The sequence below is a fragment of the Equus quagga genome, chromosome 1 (assembly GCF_021613505.1).
Source record: "Equus quagga isolate Etosha38 chromosome 1, UCLA_HA_Equagga_1.0, whole genome shotgun sequence".
NCBI lineage: Eukaryota > Metazoa > Chordata > Mammalia > Perissodactyla > Equidae > Equus > Equus quagga.
This window is the reverse complement of record NC_060267.1, coordinates 86,266,954-86,285,121: the sequence shown is the minus strand read 5'-3', so window position 1 is coordinate 86,285,121 and position 18,168 is coordinate 86,266,954. Positions and strand designations below refer to the sequence as shown.

Genomic DNA, 18,168 nt, shown 5'->3' with positions numbered 1-18,168 from the left:
TAGAAAATGTGAAAATGAAGTAGAATATGACTGTATCATTAAGTTTAATAAAAGAACTGCACACCACCTACCCACACAGCACATGCACCAAGAGCCTTCCAATTGCTTCAGCATATTGTGAATGTCTACTGTGTGCTAAACCCAAGGCTAGATCCTGGATTACCAAGGCTTGACTCTTTGGGGGTACATTCAGATTAATAAGGAAGATAGAACCATAAAATAAAAATAGCATGGTAACGTGTATTGTCATGGTATATTTTAGGGATCCAGACAGCATGGAAGAATGGTATGGTTTGACTCTGTCTGATTTGAGGGCTGGGAGGATGGAGTCTTAGAATACCTCACAGTGGAGGTGATGTTTAAATTGAGTCCAGAAAGATGAGTAAGTGGTAGTGGAAGCTATAAGGAAGTAGTGAGAAGAGTTATTCCAGGCAGATGGATTAGTTTAGCATACTTGTGCTACAAGTGGATCAGTGTGGCTGGAGTGATGGGTGCTTACAGCGAGTGGTGGTAAATGAAGCTGGAGAGATCATCAGGGGCTGGATTGTAAAGGGCCTTGGGAGTGTGAACCTTTATACTATTGGTGCCTGGGAACCACTGAGTGGGTACAGTGAGATCATGCCACAGTTATTGGAGGTTTTTATCTTGCAGGACTTTGCCCAGAGGCCTCACTTACACAGAACTTGTAGGCAGAGGCCTCTCCCTGTATCATCTGACTTTTGCCTCCCTAGGTCAGGCAGATGGATAGACAGAAAATGAAACAACTTGATAAGTCCAGGGCTGAGGTCAGAGTTTGTCTGGAAACTACTGGGCTTTAAATGGTCTTCCTTTTTAGGGACACCAAAGGAGAAAGGTTTTCTGTCCAACTGCCTTGCCACTAAGTCTTGCTTTTTACTACTTTGATCTTTTTTACTTCATTTGTATATAGTTACTTATCAGTTTGATCTATTGCTATATTCAGAGCTACAACATTCACTGGCATTAATCTTTGGGCCGATCTAGACCTTAAATGTGAAAGAAGTAAACAGGAGAGGTGCCATATGGGATGAATAAGTCCCACCTTGTTCAGACCTCTCAGGAGACAAATAGTTGGCTGCATTAATGTTTGTATACTGTCTATCTCGTTCTTTTCTTTTTCTTTCATTCAAAAGGGACTGATTTATTCATATTATAATCTGTTCTTTATTGTGATATTTCAAAAATTCATGCCAAAATCTTTTCTAGGATATTATGGAGATTTTTTTAATGGAGGGAGAGCTCACTCTTCCCAAGTTCTTCAATTTGTGGGTGGAAAACTAATCTAATTAAATACCCAACCATCTTTAAATTTCTTGATTGTCTCAAAAATGTCTTTTTACAGTTGCTTTGTCCAAAGAAAGGATTTACGTTTGGTTGTTGTATATAAGGCTATTCTTAAATCACACACTGTAGTCTTTTCTCCCATAGCCAATCATGTTAACTCTTCTGCATGCAGATTTAATTCCTGCCTTTATTGCATAGACGTTGAAAAGTCTTTTGAGATCTTCCCAGTTCTGCCCATTCCTTCAAGTCCTGAAATACCTTTCCTACCTGTCTACTTGCAGAACTCCAAGGTTCAACTCAAAAATGACCTCTCCGTGGCATCTCACTCCATTCTAATGAATTGTTCCCTCATCTTTAGTTCCCTAAGTTAGTACCCACCTTTGTTACAACACTTGTAACATCTCATTGTCATTTATCTGTTTAGTGTGTTTGCACTACAAGTGGGTTAGTGTGGAGTGATAGAAAATGAGGCTGGAGAGGTCAACAGATGGTGAGCACCTCTAGGGCAAGGATCCCATAATATTCATTTCTGTTGCCTCAGCCAGTGTAGTGCCTAGCTCATAGGAGACTCAATGGATGTTTGTAGAATTGGATGAATAATCCCAGTTTCTGGAATATTTTTAGTTTCCAACTCTGAGTTGTTTTTGTTTTTTACTTCCTGAACCATGAATTCCCCTTTCCAACTCCGGGAATACAAGGCAAAACTGGAAATCATATCTAAGTATGTTCTTTGTTGCTCTTGTTCTTTTTCTGTGCTCAGAAGGTTTGCTTGTTAGTCCCGGGTAGTAGGGACTTCACTTGGCTATGTTTCATTATTCCTGTTTAGTTGAATTAAACTCTTTTCCTTGCCATAGAGAATGTCTGTATCAAGGATCTACCAGAGTACCAGAGACCTTGGGCTATTGTTTTTTGTGGTTTGCAAGGTTAAAAAGGAATTTAAAAAACATTTTCTGCATATTTCTGTTTTTCTAAAATGGAGCGAGGTTTTCTAACCAGTACCCCTCCATCAGAGTGGTCTCATGGCTTTTACTTTGCATCAGACTTTCATTAAAACTTCTTAAAAATGAATAAGGCTGAAATGATTTCCGTGATTGTGTGGCTACTAGAATTGCTCGCTTTTGTTTTACATTGAAGGACTAAGCATATTACATCTTGTTGCCACCCTTTAGCTTCAAAATCTGCAGTCTTCCTTGAAAGCTGCCATTTAATAAGCAAACAGATGGGAAATGATGTTGAATAGTGACATCTAAGAAGAGGCTTTATTTTTTTCTGTCCAAGATATGTGGTATAATGGAAGAAATGAGGGACTAGAGTACAAACTCTAGTTTTTTTTTTTCTCAGTTGGTCTGATGACTCTTGCCTCTTCCTTTCCTTGGGCCTCAGTTTCCCCATCTTTAAAATGGAAGTGGAACCAGTCTCTTGCAGCGTTAACTAAGGTTCTGCCGTTCATAATTTGGACTCAACTTTTGAATTCTATTATATACAGTGTGCAAATAGTACAGATGTTGGTTGGATGGAGAATTTTTCTTTTTTTTTCTACATTACCAAGTTAGTAAGTAGGAAATGTTGCTGATTTCTTATTTTCTTTTCTCCCCTTCCCACTCATAAATTCCAGGAATCCTTTTAATCTTTTAAAATGATTTTTATTCTCTGTAGTTGTTTTTACCAATCTTACTAGGAGCCCTAGTTAAGATTTAGAGTTTGTCTTTTGCATTCACATGATCATTTAGGTGCATATTCATGTTCTTTCCCCCTTCCTTCCAGTAGCATCTATATAGGGCTCTCAAAAAACCTATAGGACTGAGGATGCTGAAGAAATATGACTCTATATCCAAGGATAAGATATATCTGTCTTCTTTTTTATTTTTTTTAAAGATTTTAGTTTTCCTTTTTCTCCCCAAAGCCCCCCGGTACATAGTTGTGTATTTTTAGTTGTGGCATATGGGATGCCGCCTCAGCATGGCTTGATGAGCGGTACCATGTCCACGCCGAGGATTCGAACTGGCAAAACCCTGGGCCGCCGAAGCAGAGTGCACGCACTTAACCACTTGGCCACGGGGCCGGCCCCTCTGTCTTCTTAAACCATGTTATAGCTTTGTTCTCAGGCTTATGGGTACATCAAGCATTATTACTAAGACCCGCCCTTAAAAATCAAGGGCTCTTCTTCAGTCTTGATACTGGGAGCCAGAGTAAGGGCTTCCCATTTCATCTTTTCCTCCAAAGCTTGGTGCGGTAAAGCAAGGAGGCTTACTACAGCCCTGTTCTGTGCAGGTTCCTGAGTTCAGATAAACCTGTATCCTCCAGGGAGACAGAGAGCTGCCTTTTGAATTTGTGTTCTCAATTGAATAGCTTTTTGCTGGTGGACTTTCCTCTCGCTCAACTTTTTTCCCTGCATTCTATTTATAGTCTTTTTACTAAAATTAGAAGAACTACCTTAAGTTCCACAGGGACTAAGAAAATCTTTATTAATCTCTTGTCTGGTGAGAGTGGGAAAGCTGTTTGATGTATTTGTGTTGGAGTGAGGTGTGTGGTGGCAGTGGCAGAACGTTTATTTTTAGGCAAATTATAGCCTTTTCTCCTTCTTTAAATCACTGATCACTTTCTCTTCAGGCCCTACTTTTTAAGATGACCCTAATGCTCTCTATTGGTTGGAAAAGCCCTCTAGTATCAGTGCTAGCAATATTTGCCATTCAGTTATATGGCTGCCAAGTGACAGATTCTGCTCCCATCCCAAAAAGGGTCTTTTTTTTTCCCCCTGAAACACTGCTATAAAATGTGCTTGGCCTTTAAGTTATTCCCAAGGCTAGGCTAGAGAGAAAGGGAGATTTCAGAGAATGAAACACTTTGTGCAGTTAAAAGCATTTTTCCCAGGGAATCGGTCTCTCTTTGGGCCATCCCACCTTCTAAGTGGAACTTGCCCTGTTATTGTGTTCTGATGTCTGAATGGACAGCTGAATGTTTGACATCATGTGTCATTAGCATATGGCTCAGATTTACCAGCCTCTGCAGCTCAGTGGCAAGGTTTGAGTGTGTACATGCACACCCAGTATGACGTAGTCTGCCGTGTGCTTCTGGTATGGTTCATGAATCAGGGGGAGACAGCATAATGATTGCTTAAGATCTTAAGAGTTTTAAAGGAATGAAGCGGGAAGCTTACTTTAAAGATTTAAGCTTTTGGCTGGGGGCAAGGGATGAAATTTCTAACCTTTGCTTTCTAAAAGGATTTTGCAGACCCAGTTTCCTTTCTCCACATTCTTTCAGATTAGTGTGTATAACCGTAGCATGGAAATTGAGGGCCAGAGTTAAAGTGAACCCTGCAAATAACTCAGAGCTCCATGTTTTAATTTTCTCAGAAGAATTTGCCTTGTCATTGTTTGTTAGATGACAAAAAGCAGGGAATCCTACCCCCTGCCAAACACATGCATAACAGGGAGTTTTTGTTTTGTCTTTTCCTTGTGCCAAAGGTTTCAACTCTAAATTTTCTAATCCAGAGTATAGAAGAATGTAGTATAGAATAGCTCTTGAAAGAAAGAAGGGGAGGAAAAAACCCACATACTAGAACTCTTTTTAAATTAAATGAAAACCAAGTCCTTTTACAATGCTGCCTTTTAATTTTAGAATCTCAGCTTAAAGAAGACCGGAGTATTTCCCATTAAATGTTCCCATAATAGTTTTCAGAGAGACATGCTAGGCAGTATTGTTAACTAAAGAAAATAAGTCTATCAGTTCCACTTAGATAACCTTTGGTAATAAACGAACTCCATACACGTTGTGACCTTAGCGCCTGAACTTTCTAATCACATGACCGGCTTGTAAACTGACCTGTGAGTATGACTGTCGTAGTCCCGGCTAAGAGAGAGAAATTGGCCAAGTGTCGGAAGGGTGGTCATCTGGCTGGACTTGTCCTGTAATCTCTGTTTCTTCATGGCTGAAATAGAACTTCTCAACAGACTCTGAGAAGCATGAAATGGAGACATGGGAAGGTAAGGGAACTGACTGTTTAAGTCTGAGCCCAAATCTAAGGTTTAGAAATTTTCTTTGAAGGTTTAGAGCAAATAATAGCCTTGAGGGAGGAGGGAGGCAGTCCATTCCTTTTTTTGTGTCCTGGCAGAATTCAGCCAACAAGTTTTCTTGTACATAGTAATTGGCTATAAAAGTTTTGGAATAGAGAAAAGCAAAGGAGAACTGTAGTGAATTGATTGTTGGGGTTTTTAGGGAAAAGCAGAAAAAAGAGAAAAATTGTATTTAAATTTTATAGTGACTTTAAAAAATCTTAAACTTCATTTTATATCACATTTCTTTGGTAAAGTTTACATTGTGAAAAACTGTTCTGATTACCTCTTGACAGAATTTGTTTATATTTTAAATTCCTTAATCCAGTTCACCATCTGCCAAAGCCTTATTTAGTACTGTTAATTATAGATAGTATTGGGGTCATGAGGCCGTTGATAAGGCAGCCTCATTCCCTTTGGAGGAACTTAGATACTTTACAGTTTTGGGTATAAGACTAAGCCGTTGCTAATTTCTTTTTAAGTAGGTTGTTTTTAAAATGGCTAGTTTCATTCTCTCTCTCTCTATTTCATTAATAGCAACTAGTTAGTGTTGCGATTCATATATTTGCAGATAGGCTCCTACTTGTGTAAGAAACTCCAGTTCCCCACAACTTTATTATTTGGGCCAGGAGAGACATATACAACTAAACAAACAGCTAGAAGATGAATCTTAGTATTAGAAATTTGCTCTGTTTGTTTGCTGTGTTTATAGAGTCAAAGGTTTTGCCAAGAGTTTGGTTTCTTATAGGCATGTACTGCTGAGCTATAGCCAGAAAAGTTTCAAACTCTTTGAGGTAGTTGGTAAATTTCTAGGATATGAACCTATGAAATAGCTAGTCCTAGGAGAGCTTCCCAGCCCCTGTAGCGTGGCTAACATCTGCTGTAGCAGCTTTGCAGTTTTATTCTCCCTCTGAGCATGTACAAACTAGGGAACTGGGACTCCCTCTTCTAACAACATTCTTTCTTTATAGTAACACTTCATAGTAATTCTCCCTTGTACCTTATTTCCCAGCACTTTGTATGCCAGAATTACCTCATTGGTTTTTGTTGTAAATTAGTGGAAGCAACAAAGTTTGTAGAAATTATCAATTACATGCAAGACCTGTTATTTTTATCTTGAAGAGCTTCTTCTCCTTCCCCTAATAGACACAAAAATTCTCTGTTAAACTATTCTGGATATACTAGCTTTTCCAGAAAGGAATAGTTTATAAAGTAAAATTTGCTCTGGATTCATTGGAATATAATTTTAGGGATAGGCAGAGATACCAGAGCAGTGGTTACATGAGTTTGGAACGATAGCTCTGGAAGATCTGGATTTTTTTCCAATCAGCTTGAATCTCTTAGTGATATATAGTCCACAAGTTCTGAAAGAGAAAAAATGGTTGAACAGAAGGTTCTTCAGTTGTTTTTTAATTAAGTATTGAAACTTTGATTTTTCTTAGCTGTTCAGTGGCAGAAAATAACTTACAGTACTGAAACAAGAACTTTTATAAAAACAAGGAAGTGAATTTTAAAGTTTTCTCCTGAATCTTCCATACAAAATTCTAGTAAAGCACAATGAATTATCCCATCTGAAGGAGGTCTTTGGAAGCTTAAAAAGCAAAATCAAACTGCTTACAAAAGAGATCAGTGAAAATGTTACTGTAAAAAAGCGTTGCCTGGTTTTAGATTTTGGGCCCTTGTCCATTTAAATTAACCTTTGTCACAGCTGGGCATACAAATGTTTTGTTTTAGTTCAGAGAGGGTTAACTCTATTCAAGCTTTCACTGTGGCAGGCCTGATCTGTGGAGTCATACAATCTGGTCTTTCAGCCCTGCCAGTCGCTAGGCAGGAAGTCTTATTTCTTAAGCTATCTTTCAGAATGGGGGGTTGGGATTTGGAGAAAGGTGGGGGAAGGGCCTTGGAGCATCTGTAAGGATCAATAACAGAGAGCGAGCCGCAAGAGAGGCCATTGTGCGCACTTCAAGATAGATGCAGCCCTTGTGCACGGCCCCTGCCCGGCAGGACAGACAGCTAAAACCAAAACAATGCCACCAAATGAATTCCTTATGAAAATCAGATTGCTCTTAAAAGAGAAAAAATACTTGAGTGCCATTTTAATGTTGAGAATATTCTCATTCTTCAACTTGGTAGAATTAGGCAATCCACACTAGAAATAACACCAAATTGGTTTTTAAACGCCTTTTGTCCTCATGCTAATACTGTATTGAATTGGAGAGGGTGATCATTTTGGTCTTAGTCACATGCATCAAAGCATTGAGTAATCTTTTTTTCTTCTTTCTTTCTCCTTTTCGTTTCTTTCTTTTTTATTCTAACATTTGCTTTACCTTATTGGTGTTGGAAGCATCGTTAAGGGAACCAGAAAACCAAAATTTGGTTAGGATTTGAGTAACACATGTGTGAAATCCCTCCCCCAACAGCTGGTATTGGCTCTTGAAACTTCAACAACTGAGCTAAACAGATGCTCTTAGTGTGTTCTTTTGAGATCATTGAAACCAGTCTTGTAACCAAGAAATCTGCGAAAATCCTAGGTCTCATTTTGAAATACGCTTAATTTGTGATATCATGCTGCATCTTAATGCCTATTATATGGGTGTTAAACAGAGATACCTGAGCTTGGTAAAGTGAGCAATTCCACTAGAAATGATGTTTTAAAAGCACTTCCAAGTTTGTTGTTCTTTTATTCCAGCCCAGATTTTCATTTTTCAAATTCCCTTTTCCCAAGCCCAACTGTAACATTCCTGTTTTACTGTATCCTTTTTTAGAAGACTAAGGCAATAATTCAGTAGGTACTTTTATGATGTAAATTCTTTTTTTTCTTCTTCTTTTTTTTTGAGGAAGATTAGCCCTGAGCTAACTATTGCCAATCTTCCTCTTTTTGTTGAGGGAGACCCATCTTCCTCTATTTTATACATGGGACGCCTACCACAGCATGGCCTTTTGCCAAGCAGTGCCATGTCTGCACCCGGGATCCGAACCCACGAACCCCGGGCTGCCAAGAAGCAGAACTTGCGAACTTAACTACTGTGCCACCGGGCCGGCCCCATATGATGTAAATTCTTTATGGCAGTTGGAAAGCGTAATGGAGTCATTGCCACCTCTCTTCCACTAAACCCCCAAAAGTATTGATGACAACTGATGGTAACAGCTGTGGAAGATGGAATCATAAAGAACTTCTAATATCTTTCTCCGAATTTGAAATCTTCCAGGATTAAATGCATAAACCAGCTGGGGGTTCCATAATGTGACTTGTAAACATGCAAATGGAATAAGGGAGGATAAAAGAGACTATCATGTGAAATGAGCCCCAAGTTTAATTTATTTTATGCTGCTTGCTTTGAGATCTGACATACTCTCCTGGACAGTTTTTGAGGCTCAAGAGAATACTTAGACACTTCACAAGATCGTCTGGATATTTTTAACCCATCTCTAACCTGTACCCCTTTTCTGGGGAAAATGATATATAAAAAGAAAATCTAATTTAATCATCAGAAACAGTGCCTCCTTGAAACCATTATTTTGCTTCTCTGATACATTGTAGTTCTGTATTAATATTTAAACCAAGGGATCAAGTTCTTTTAATGGGCATTTTCCAGAAAGATACAAATATTACTAACAAAACTTGGAAATTCAGTTAACATTTACATTGTATTAAAATAGGGTATGAAACCTACCATGACCCTTTTGAACAATGTGGTCTTTAATGTGCTTTAGAGGGAGGGCCTAGTGAAGGAAAAGCCATAAAAGTCTTCAGGGTTCAAGATGAGGTTGGGATTTTAGCCTATTGCTTTTGTCATTTTCACACACAAACATCGCTGCAATTGTGTTTGATTTAGCATCTTTAATACAATGAAGTGAGAGAACAAAAGAATATCAGAGGCACAAGTATGGAAGCCAAACATTCTCCCTTCCCCCCTAAATTTTTCAGATCATTCTTTTTTCTCTGTCTCCTCTGCTACTGGAGTTTCTTTTTAAGCCAAGGGGATCAGTCCATTTGTAAGAATCTTCTTTTGGAATGCTTCGGTGGTTTTCTTGGGCAATTGAAAAAAAAGGCTGCTCCTCAAATATTTTTTAGCCACATAAAAAGTCATGTCCCAAAGACTTGGTAAAAACGCCGTAATTAGGAAAAATGAATCTACTCGTATTTCAAGGTTGAGAGTTTGGGGGCGTTCCCGGTGCACAGCTGTTTTACATATTTTGAAAAGCCTGATAGATGTAAAGGTCATTGCTAACTCTAACCAGGGTCTTGATGCTCACACTGTGATCCAAGGACCTTGCATTAATTAGGATGAGAAGCATGGAAGGTCAGGAGTCAACTGGCTGGTGGGCCTCATGGATTGTCATTGGGGCCAAACAAAATTCCTGTAGGATTTTTAGCCATTAAAACCAAACCAAACCAAAAAAATAAAACCTGTTGCTGCTTCCATGGACTCTGAGCAGTTCCCTTGGTCTATATGGTAAGGACTAGTCCCCTGCTGCCCAGATGGCTCATAAAAACTTGGCTGCATCCATTGCTTTGCTACAGGCTTCCTAGTGTTGGAAAAGAGCCTCAGCAGCCTGACTGTCACATGGCCAAGTCACTTGACCTCTGTGAGCCTCAATTTCCTCATAGGTACAACAGGGGATAGTAATACCAGTCTCACAGGGTTGCTGTAGGAATTAAATAAGAGAACCTCTGTCACAGTACCCAGCACGTGCTTATCATGCCTTGAAATTGAAATGAGTTTTAAAGAGTAGCAAATTTAGGGAGATTAGGAAGGAGAGGATTCTTGGGTGAGTCTGTGGCTGGTGCTGTGTGTATTCCAAGTAGAAAAGTCCCCAGGAATTGCCTTCATTCAGTGGGCAACAGTCAGGGAGGGGCTTTTTGGAAATTTAGCCTTGAAAATGCTGTACAACCAGTGAGGTGGGCTGCTGAACCTTCTCTTACAACCAATTGCTTTGCTAATATTCTGTTCCTGGGCTAATGAAAATAATTAGTAATGAGGAGGTCCCTGAAAAATTTGTGGTTTTTTCCCTAAGAGAGTCTTTTACAGTTTTGTTGGTTGGAAGAAAAAGGAGAAGGGATGGGCTGTAAGTGAACACACAAGTTAAATCATGTTCACGAAAGGAAGGGTAGTCAAGTTAGTCTTATCTCCTTTCATGTGTTTTGGTAAATAAATAGACGCCAAGACAATTGCCTTGGCCATGCTTCATAGCGCCTTCTCAGAAGTAGTAAAGTTGGGAATATTGTTAGCATGCTAATCATTGCCCTGCTTTCTTCAGTCTCCCTGATTCTGGGAGTTGAAAGGTTATATCAGTGGCTCATTATTTTGATCTCTCTGTATAACATTTTAACTTATGTTGCCGACATTCATTGAGCATTTACTGTGTTCTAAACTCTGGGAACACAGGTGAATCAGACATAATTCCTCACCTGAACTCCAGCTCCTCTTTTTGAACTATAAAGAGGTAAAGTGGCTTAACAGATACTAACTATTCATCACTTAGAACAGAGTTTTTGAGGGCAGTTTAAGGGAGAAGAGGAACATTTGGCTGCCAAAGCATTATCCAAAACTGGCAATAGAATTTGTTTTCACTTTGGGGCCCTATATTTCTTTAGTTTTCTTACTACGTTTGGTAGACATTTCTTGAAACATTTCTGCCCTTCCAGCTTATGGTTGTCAAAGAGAATATTCAAATAGTTTTCTTAACATAGTAAAATTAGAGTCCTGGAATGCAATTGGCAAAACTGTGGAGAGACCCCAAACCTCATTTCTCTCTTTCTCTGTTAGCATCGTATTCACTGTTAGCAAAAAGTTTTCCTTTTGTGAAGTTACAGCATGTGCCCTCAGTGTGATGGCTATAGCAACCTAGCTGTGTTTTTCAAAGGAGCTGATAAGTTATGGATAACTTATTAAATGTCAATTACAGTTTTAACCATTCTATAACAAATGCGTGGTTTGGACATTTAAAAAAGAAAAAAGCAAGCAGCATTCCCGTGGTCATGTAATCCCAAAACTTGTGCACATGAGTCAGTGTGGAAAGAAGTGTGGAAAGGAAAGGGTAGGCATACGGTAGGTGCTAGTCACGAAGTCTTGGCTCTTGTCATTGTTATAAGAGTATGTGTACATGCACACACTCTCACATACATTCATGCTTCTTGCTTTTTAAGTTTGCCGTGAGATAGTTGTTAATTGCTGCTGACAAGAAAATCTGCCACGTTCACCTCTTTTATTTGATTGGTGGCGGCATGAGAGTGAGGTGATGATGTGCCACAATTAGTATCTTCCCCTGTCATTGGATATAGTCCAACCATCCATTGTTTTAACCATATCCTGGATTAAAATGGTACTTTAAGAAACTGACCATCGCATTGTACTGTTAGGTTTCTTGGTTCCTTTTGAATATGTAGATGTTAATTCTCCCTCTGCACCTCTGCTCTCATCCTCACATGCGTTTTGGAAGCAGGTACGCTGAAATGCTTGCCATGAGGTTACCAACCCGATACTAGAGAAAAACTACCCACCATGTAATAGTTTTAATATGGAAAGTTAGTCATATGTCATATGCAGAAAAATATTTGGACTCAGTTTCTTTGTTCTTTATTTCCACCAACCATTAGTCTTACCAAAGTAAGAGAATGATGAATGTCTAGGGAGTCTTGAGGATTGGGAGGAAGGAGTCCTAGTTTTATGAAAGTATTGATCCATTGCCTCAGGAAGTAGACCTTTTGGTTCTGTTGGCTGCATTAGTAAAATCGTGTGAGTGTAAATGTGTGAAAGAGTGCTTATATGCATTGTTTAAGTTTCATAATTTGTGGTCTTAGTGATGAATGCAGAGACCCACGTACTTATTCTGAACATTGTTTTATATATGGAAATAGTTACAAACACTTTTTGTCAAATAGAATGGGAATATCCAGTAATGCATATGTCTGTGTTCTGGGCCCATTATGCTAAACTGGTCAGAATTCTAGAGAAAGTGTCTTTTGGTAAGGTAGTGCAGCTACTACATTTTCCACCCTCCTAGAACATATGGTTTCACTTTAAAGCATACTAAGTGGTTTTTTGGTCTTTCTTTCACTAGGACCTTAGAACTGTGCAGGAACGAAGGGAGCTAAGTATTGAACTTTGAGCATTGACACAAGGTTTCTGGGCTGGCCCACTGGTTTGTCATCTAGAGTTCTTATAAACTATGCACTTTGATTTGCAAGTAGAGAAGCTACCCTATTCATTCATTGAACTGATGTTCACTACTGGTTGCTCTGTGCTTGGAATATGTGTGTGTGTGTATTTTTTTTTTTTTTTGAGGATTATTAGCCCTGAGCTAACATCTGTTGCCAATCCTCCTCTTTTTGCTGAGGAAGACTGGCCCTGAGCTAACCTCTGTGTCCATCTTCCTCTGCTTTCTATGTGGGACGCCTACCACAGCATGGCTTGCCAAACCGTGCCATGTCCACACCCAGGATCCGAACTGGCAAACCCTGTGCCACCGAAGCAGGACATGCGAACTTAACCACTGTGCCACCGGGCCGGCCCCTGTGCTTGGAATATATTAGGGATACAGAAAAAGCAAGAATCTCTCCCTGCTACGTGGAGCATACAGTCTAGTAGAGGGAGATGAATAGCTAAGTGCAACAAAGTGTTGGAGGTACCAATGATAGCGATCCTGGAGGGTACAGAGGTTGTGCAGAGGTAGGCGTGCTTAGTTCTATTTGGGCTATCAGATTAGGCTTCAATCAGGAAGCGATCATGAGAGACCGGTCAATGTTTGCTAGGCTGGTAAAGTGGGAAAGGGTCTCCCAGGCAGAGGAACAGCATGAGCAAAGGCATGACAGTATAAAACCACCTGACAGGGTATGGGGTAAGTTTATGGCCCATATAGGACAGAAAGATTGGTTGGTTCTAGACTCAAGGGAAACCCTAGAGAGAGCTTTGGTCTATAAATGGATGCCGCTACCCTGTTGAGCAGAAGGGAGCTCTCTTCACATTCCTGTTAGTCCTCCCCTTGTGCATGTTGGAGAGATGAATGTACTTTGCTGGAGAGGAGCACAGGTTGCCCTCAGAGCTGGAGACCTGGACACTGCTGCTGCTGGGATTTAGGGAGAGTGTGCTGTAGCCTTACTGAAGCCTGTTACAAACTGCCAGGTACTACCGAGGGAGAGGCCTTGGTTAAATGGTTCTAAGAAGTTCTTCTCTCTACTTACAGGCCATCTATGCTTGGGGGAGAATGTTCCAAACAGAAATTGTACTTTTCTTAATGAATGGAAAAGTAGAGTCTTACTAATATCTTACCCAGACTTTTTCACTACTTTAGACTAAAAGTTTCTTTTGGTTTCCTAGGGCAAGTTGTGTATGTTTTCACTGAGATGATCATTGTGTTGTTACTTAGATCTTGGTGAAATAGTTGATTACCTAGTGACTAAAGCATTAAAGTGTTTTTAGATAGGCAGTATTAGGTGCTTTGATTTTTAATTTCATTTCAAAATTAAGGGGTTTTGAACAAAGGGTATACAGTTCTATGAATATAGATTTGTGTAACCACTGCTACAATCAAGATACAGAACAGTTTCATTAACTCTGCAAAACTCCCTCATGCTATTACTTTGTGGTTGTGCCCTCACCTTACTCCTAACCCCCTAGCAACCACTAATCTGTTCTCTGTTACTATAATTTTATCACTCCAGCAGTTACATGAATGGGATCATACAGTATGTAACCTTTTGAAGCTGGCTTCTTTCACTCAGTATTATACTGCCTTTGAGATTCATCCAAATTGTTACATGTATCAGTAGTTCATTCTTTTTTATTGATGAGTAGTATTCCTTTGTGTGTTTGTGATCCATTCACTTCTTGAAGGACATTTGAATTATTTCTAGTTTGGGGTGATTATGAATAGAGCTGTTATAAACATTCATGTACAAGTTTGTTTGTGAACCTAAGTTTTCATTTTTCTGTGGTAAAATACCTGAGTGGCCTTGACAAGTTATATGGTAAGTATATATTTAACTTTATAAGAACCTGCCAAAATGTTTTCCATAGTGGTTGTATCATTTTACATTCGCAGTTGCAATGTCTGAGAATTCTAGTTGCACTAGATTTTCACAATCACTTGGTATTGTCATTTTAAAATTTTAGCTAATCTAATATATAGTGGTATCTCATTTTTCTAATGACTAATGATGTTGAACATCTTTTCATGTGCTTCTTTGCCAGCCACATACCCTCGTTAGTGAGGTGTCCAAGTCTTTTAATTTTTTAATTGGGATGTCTGCTTTTTTATTGTTGAATTTTGAGAGTTCTTTATGTATTCTGAATACAGGTCCTTTTTTGGATGAGTTTTCTTTACAAAAAGTTAAATGCCTGAAGATGGAAGGGGATACAATTTCTAGTTACTAAAGTGGTTTGTTTGTATTTCTAGGTAATTCTAAAATCATAGTTTATGCCTCAAACCTTTTAAAACTCTCAGCCTTTTTCTTTAATAGCCAAGCTGTGCTTTATGACACAGGGGGTTTCCTCATAATTCTGCACTGCCTTGTGGGATTTAGGGATGTTAAGCAATTGAATTGATGTATTGTGATTTAGCCCTCTGTAATCCTCTCCCTTGATACACATTGCTCTTTTGACAATGAGAACGGATTATTTCTTTTGTTTGGCTTAGTGAGTGGAGGAAGGGTAGAATTAAATGAGGTCAGAGAATTAAGCTAGGGCCTGATCATATAGGGCTCTATATAGGCCGTGGATTTTATGTCATGTGCAAGAGGAAATGATTAGAGTGTCTTGAGCAGAAGAATTTTTAGAGACCTCCCTGACTACTTTGTAGAATGGATTAGAAAATGGATTGTTGGGAGCCTATGAGAGGTAGGGAGACTATTAGTAGACTGAGTGGTCATCCAGGTGAGAGATGATGGTATCTTAAACTAGGGGTAGTAGTAGTAGAGATGGAGAGTAGATTTGAGATCTGTTTTGGAGGGAGAATTGATAGGGTTTGCTGATGATTTGGATGACGGAATATAAAAGAAAGTAAAGGAATTAAGTAATAACTCCTAGATTTGAGGCTTGGACAACTAATGGGTATCAGTTTCAGTTAGTAAGATAGGGAAGGTTACCCAAGAAATGTCTTGATATACAAGATAGAAGTAGAACATGGAATTTTATTTGACTTTGATAAGTTTGAGATGCCTGTTAGAAAGCCAAATAGAATGTTTTAAATACTCAGTTTAGATATAGAAGTCTGGAGATTTTTGGTTAAAATACACTTTGGGGAATTATCACAATATAGATGGAGGGCTGAAGTCATCTAAAGAGAGAATATTGGTAGAAAAGAGGTTTAAGGATTGCATTGTGAAGCTATATAGGGATTCTGAGGGCTCATCTATATTCAGTTCTGATATTAAAATTCAGAAAGTTGCCTTGAACACCTTATCATTCATGATGATTCCACAGTATTCTCAATTTCTGCAAAGAGTCATCAATTTACTAGAATAGAAAGTTTGGTATGAACAGTCATGTGATCCAGAATAGCAGTCATTGAGTATTAGAGATACAGAGGTCATTTAAAGGTCAAATGAAATGCAGAGGCACCTTTAGTGTAGAAGTTAGCTGTGCAAACATGTGCAAGTTACTTTAATTCTCTGGACCTCAGTTTCTCCGTGTGTTAAGTGAGGATGAGGATCTAGTGTATGTATTTCTAAAACTGTCTCTGGCTCTGAAATTGAATGACTGCATAACCCCAGGACCAAATAATCAGAGAAGTCACAAGTGACTGAGATATGTAACAAACACATTAACCCTCAAAGTCGGTAATATCCTTATCAATGAAACCTTAAGTAGCAAAATCAACCTCTAATTGAGTGATGATGGAAGCACAAGATTTTAACAGGTGGAAGCTACACTAATGAAAGTCCCTGGGAGTCCCTTGGAATAAACCCAAAGACAATTTTGTGTATTCATACTTTCTTAAAGGAGATTTTGATAACTCTGGTTTAACTGTTTGGTGTAATTGCACTGGGTGTATTTTCACCTCTCTGATAGAGGCCTGTAAATTAAACTCAAATTCATGAAAAATACTTCTAAAAAGAGCTATGGCCCCTGGGTGGAGAAATAACAACAATAAAGTACAGCTGCGTTTGTTGATCCAATCTTCATTTCTAGTACTCTGCAATCCTTTAAATATTTTTCTCTCTTCATTCTCAAAACAGTCCTGTAAGATGAATAGTTTTATATTTATAGATGAGGAAACTAAAGCTCAGAGAGATTGCCGTACAGCTAAAATAGTGACTAGCTAGAATGCAAAGTTGGGGTTGCTTTTGCTTTTGAGTTTATAATCATAGTAAAAATAAAACAAATTAAAAAAACATAAAGGGTAGTTTACTGCAAAAGCTCAATAAACAAGTTTTTGGTTCTCTAACCAAAGCAGTAATCTCCAAAACTCTAGGTAGATAAGAAGATGAGCAAGGCTGCTAAGGAGAGCCAGATACGTGAAGCTACTAAAAGAAGGTGCTTTTCTGTACCTGACAGGGAGGCAAATGCAGTAGGCCCCAGGCTTGCAAGAGTTAGAGGCTCACTCAGGTGAACTACCACCCTTCTTCATAGGCACCCCGAACTTGAGAATAAATGGGGAACTTTCTCATATATCCTTAGTTAGTCCTCACAGGTACTTTTCAGGGGGAATCACTGTCCTCATTTTACTGATGGGTATCCGGCAACAAAATGGTGATGATATGATAATAGTGATAAGAATAGCTCACATTTATTGAGCATTTACTATGTGCCAGGAACTTTACATGTATCAACTCTGTTCTTAGCACTGAGCACATTACATGTATTAACTCAATCATCACAGAAACCTTGTGATGTAAGTAGTATTGTTATCCCCATTTTACAGATGAGGGAACTGAGGCAATATAACCATACATTTAATAAATGTAAAAGCTGAGGTTTGGATCCATACAGTTTGACTTCATAACTCATCCTCTTAATCATTATACATATAATGATTTCATAATATATGTAAGTTAGGTCTTTATGCTGTGTACCTTAAACTTACACAGTGCCCTATGTCAATTATATCTCAATGAAACTGGGGGGAAATTATAAATATATAAACATAACTACAACATTAAAAATAAAATATTTTTGATATTAAAAAAATCACCATGCTTGCTTTTTTTTTTTTGATATATAGAGAAATGACCAGCCTGAGATCACATGTATAGCTTAATCTTCACAATTTTGTATAAAAGCTGAAAGTACAGATGTGAAATGTGGGTTATGAGCTTCCGTTGATGACCCAAAGCTAGGAGGGAAAGCTTACATCATCTTAATAGGCAGGAGCATCAGGGTGACCCAGACAAGGCAATAAACAAAGTCTTGCAGTATTTGGCATCAAGGCCCAGCTTACCGTTACAGGATGTGAATGAGGCAGCTTAGCAGCAAAACATGAAAAAAGACTGAGGGGCCGGCCTGGTGTCGCAGCACTTAAGTTCTCACGTTCTGCTTTGGCGGCCCAGGGTTCCCCAGTTTGGATCCCGGGTGCAGACATGGCACTGCTTGGCAAGCCACATGTGGGCGTCCCACATGTAAAGTAGAGGAAGATGGGCACGGACGTTAGCTCAGGGCCAGTCTTCCTCAGCAAAAAAAGAGGAGAATTGGCAGCAGATGTTAGCTCAGGGCTGATCTTCCTCAAAAGAAAAAAATAAGACTGAGAGGTTTGAGTTACTGTAAACTCAAGTCTGGAATAATATTAATCTTTTATCTTTTATGCAGTCATATAATATATACTTTCACGAATACATTACACCTGCCATAAAGGTGATAGAGCCAATTTGCATTCA

At 38.9% G+C, this 18,168-nt stretch overlaps 1 protein-coding gene across 5 annotated transcripts in view; it reads left to right on the top strand.

Annotated features, from left to right (window-relative positions):
- Window positions 1-18,168, top strand: part of NR6A1 (nuclear receptor subfamily 6 group A member 1) — a 217,860-nt gene that overhangs the window by 153,291 nt on the left and 46,401 nt on the right. Inside the window, exon 1 of one of the 5 annotated variants that reach the window (XM_046680553.1) lies at window positions 5,179-5,285. The exons of the other annotated variants lie outside the window; for them this stretch is intronic. Coding sequence (XP_046536509.1) covers window positions 5,270-5,285 — 16 coding nt within the window. The 5' untranslated portion in view covers window positions 5,179-5,269. Of the gene's footprint in view, window positions 1-5,178; window positions 5,286-18,168 lie in introns of those variants that run through there. 5 annotated transcript variants of the gene reach the window in all.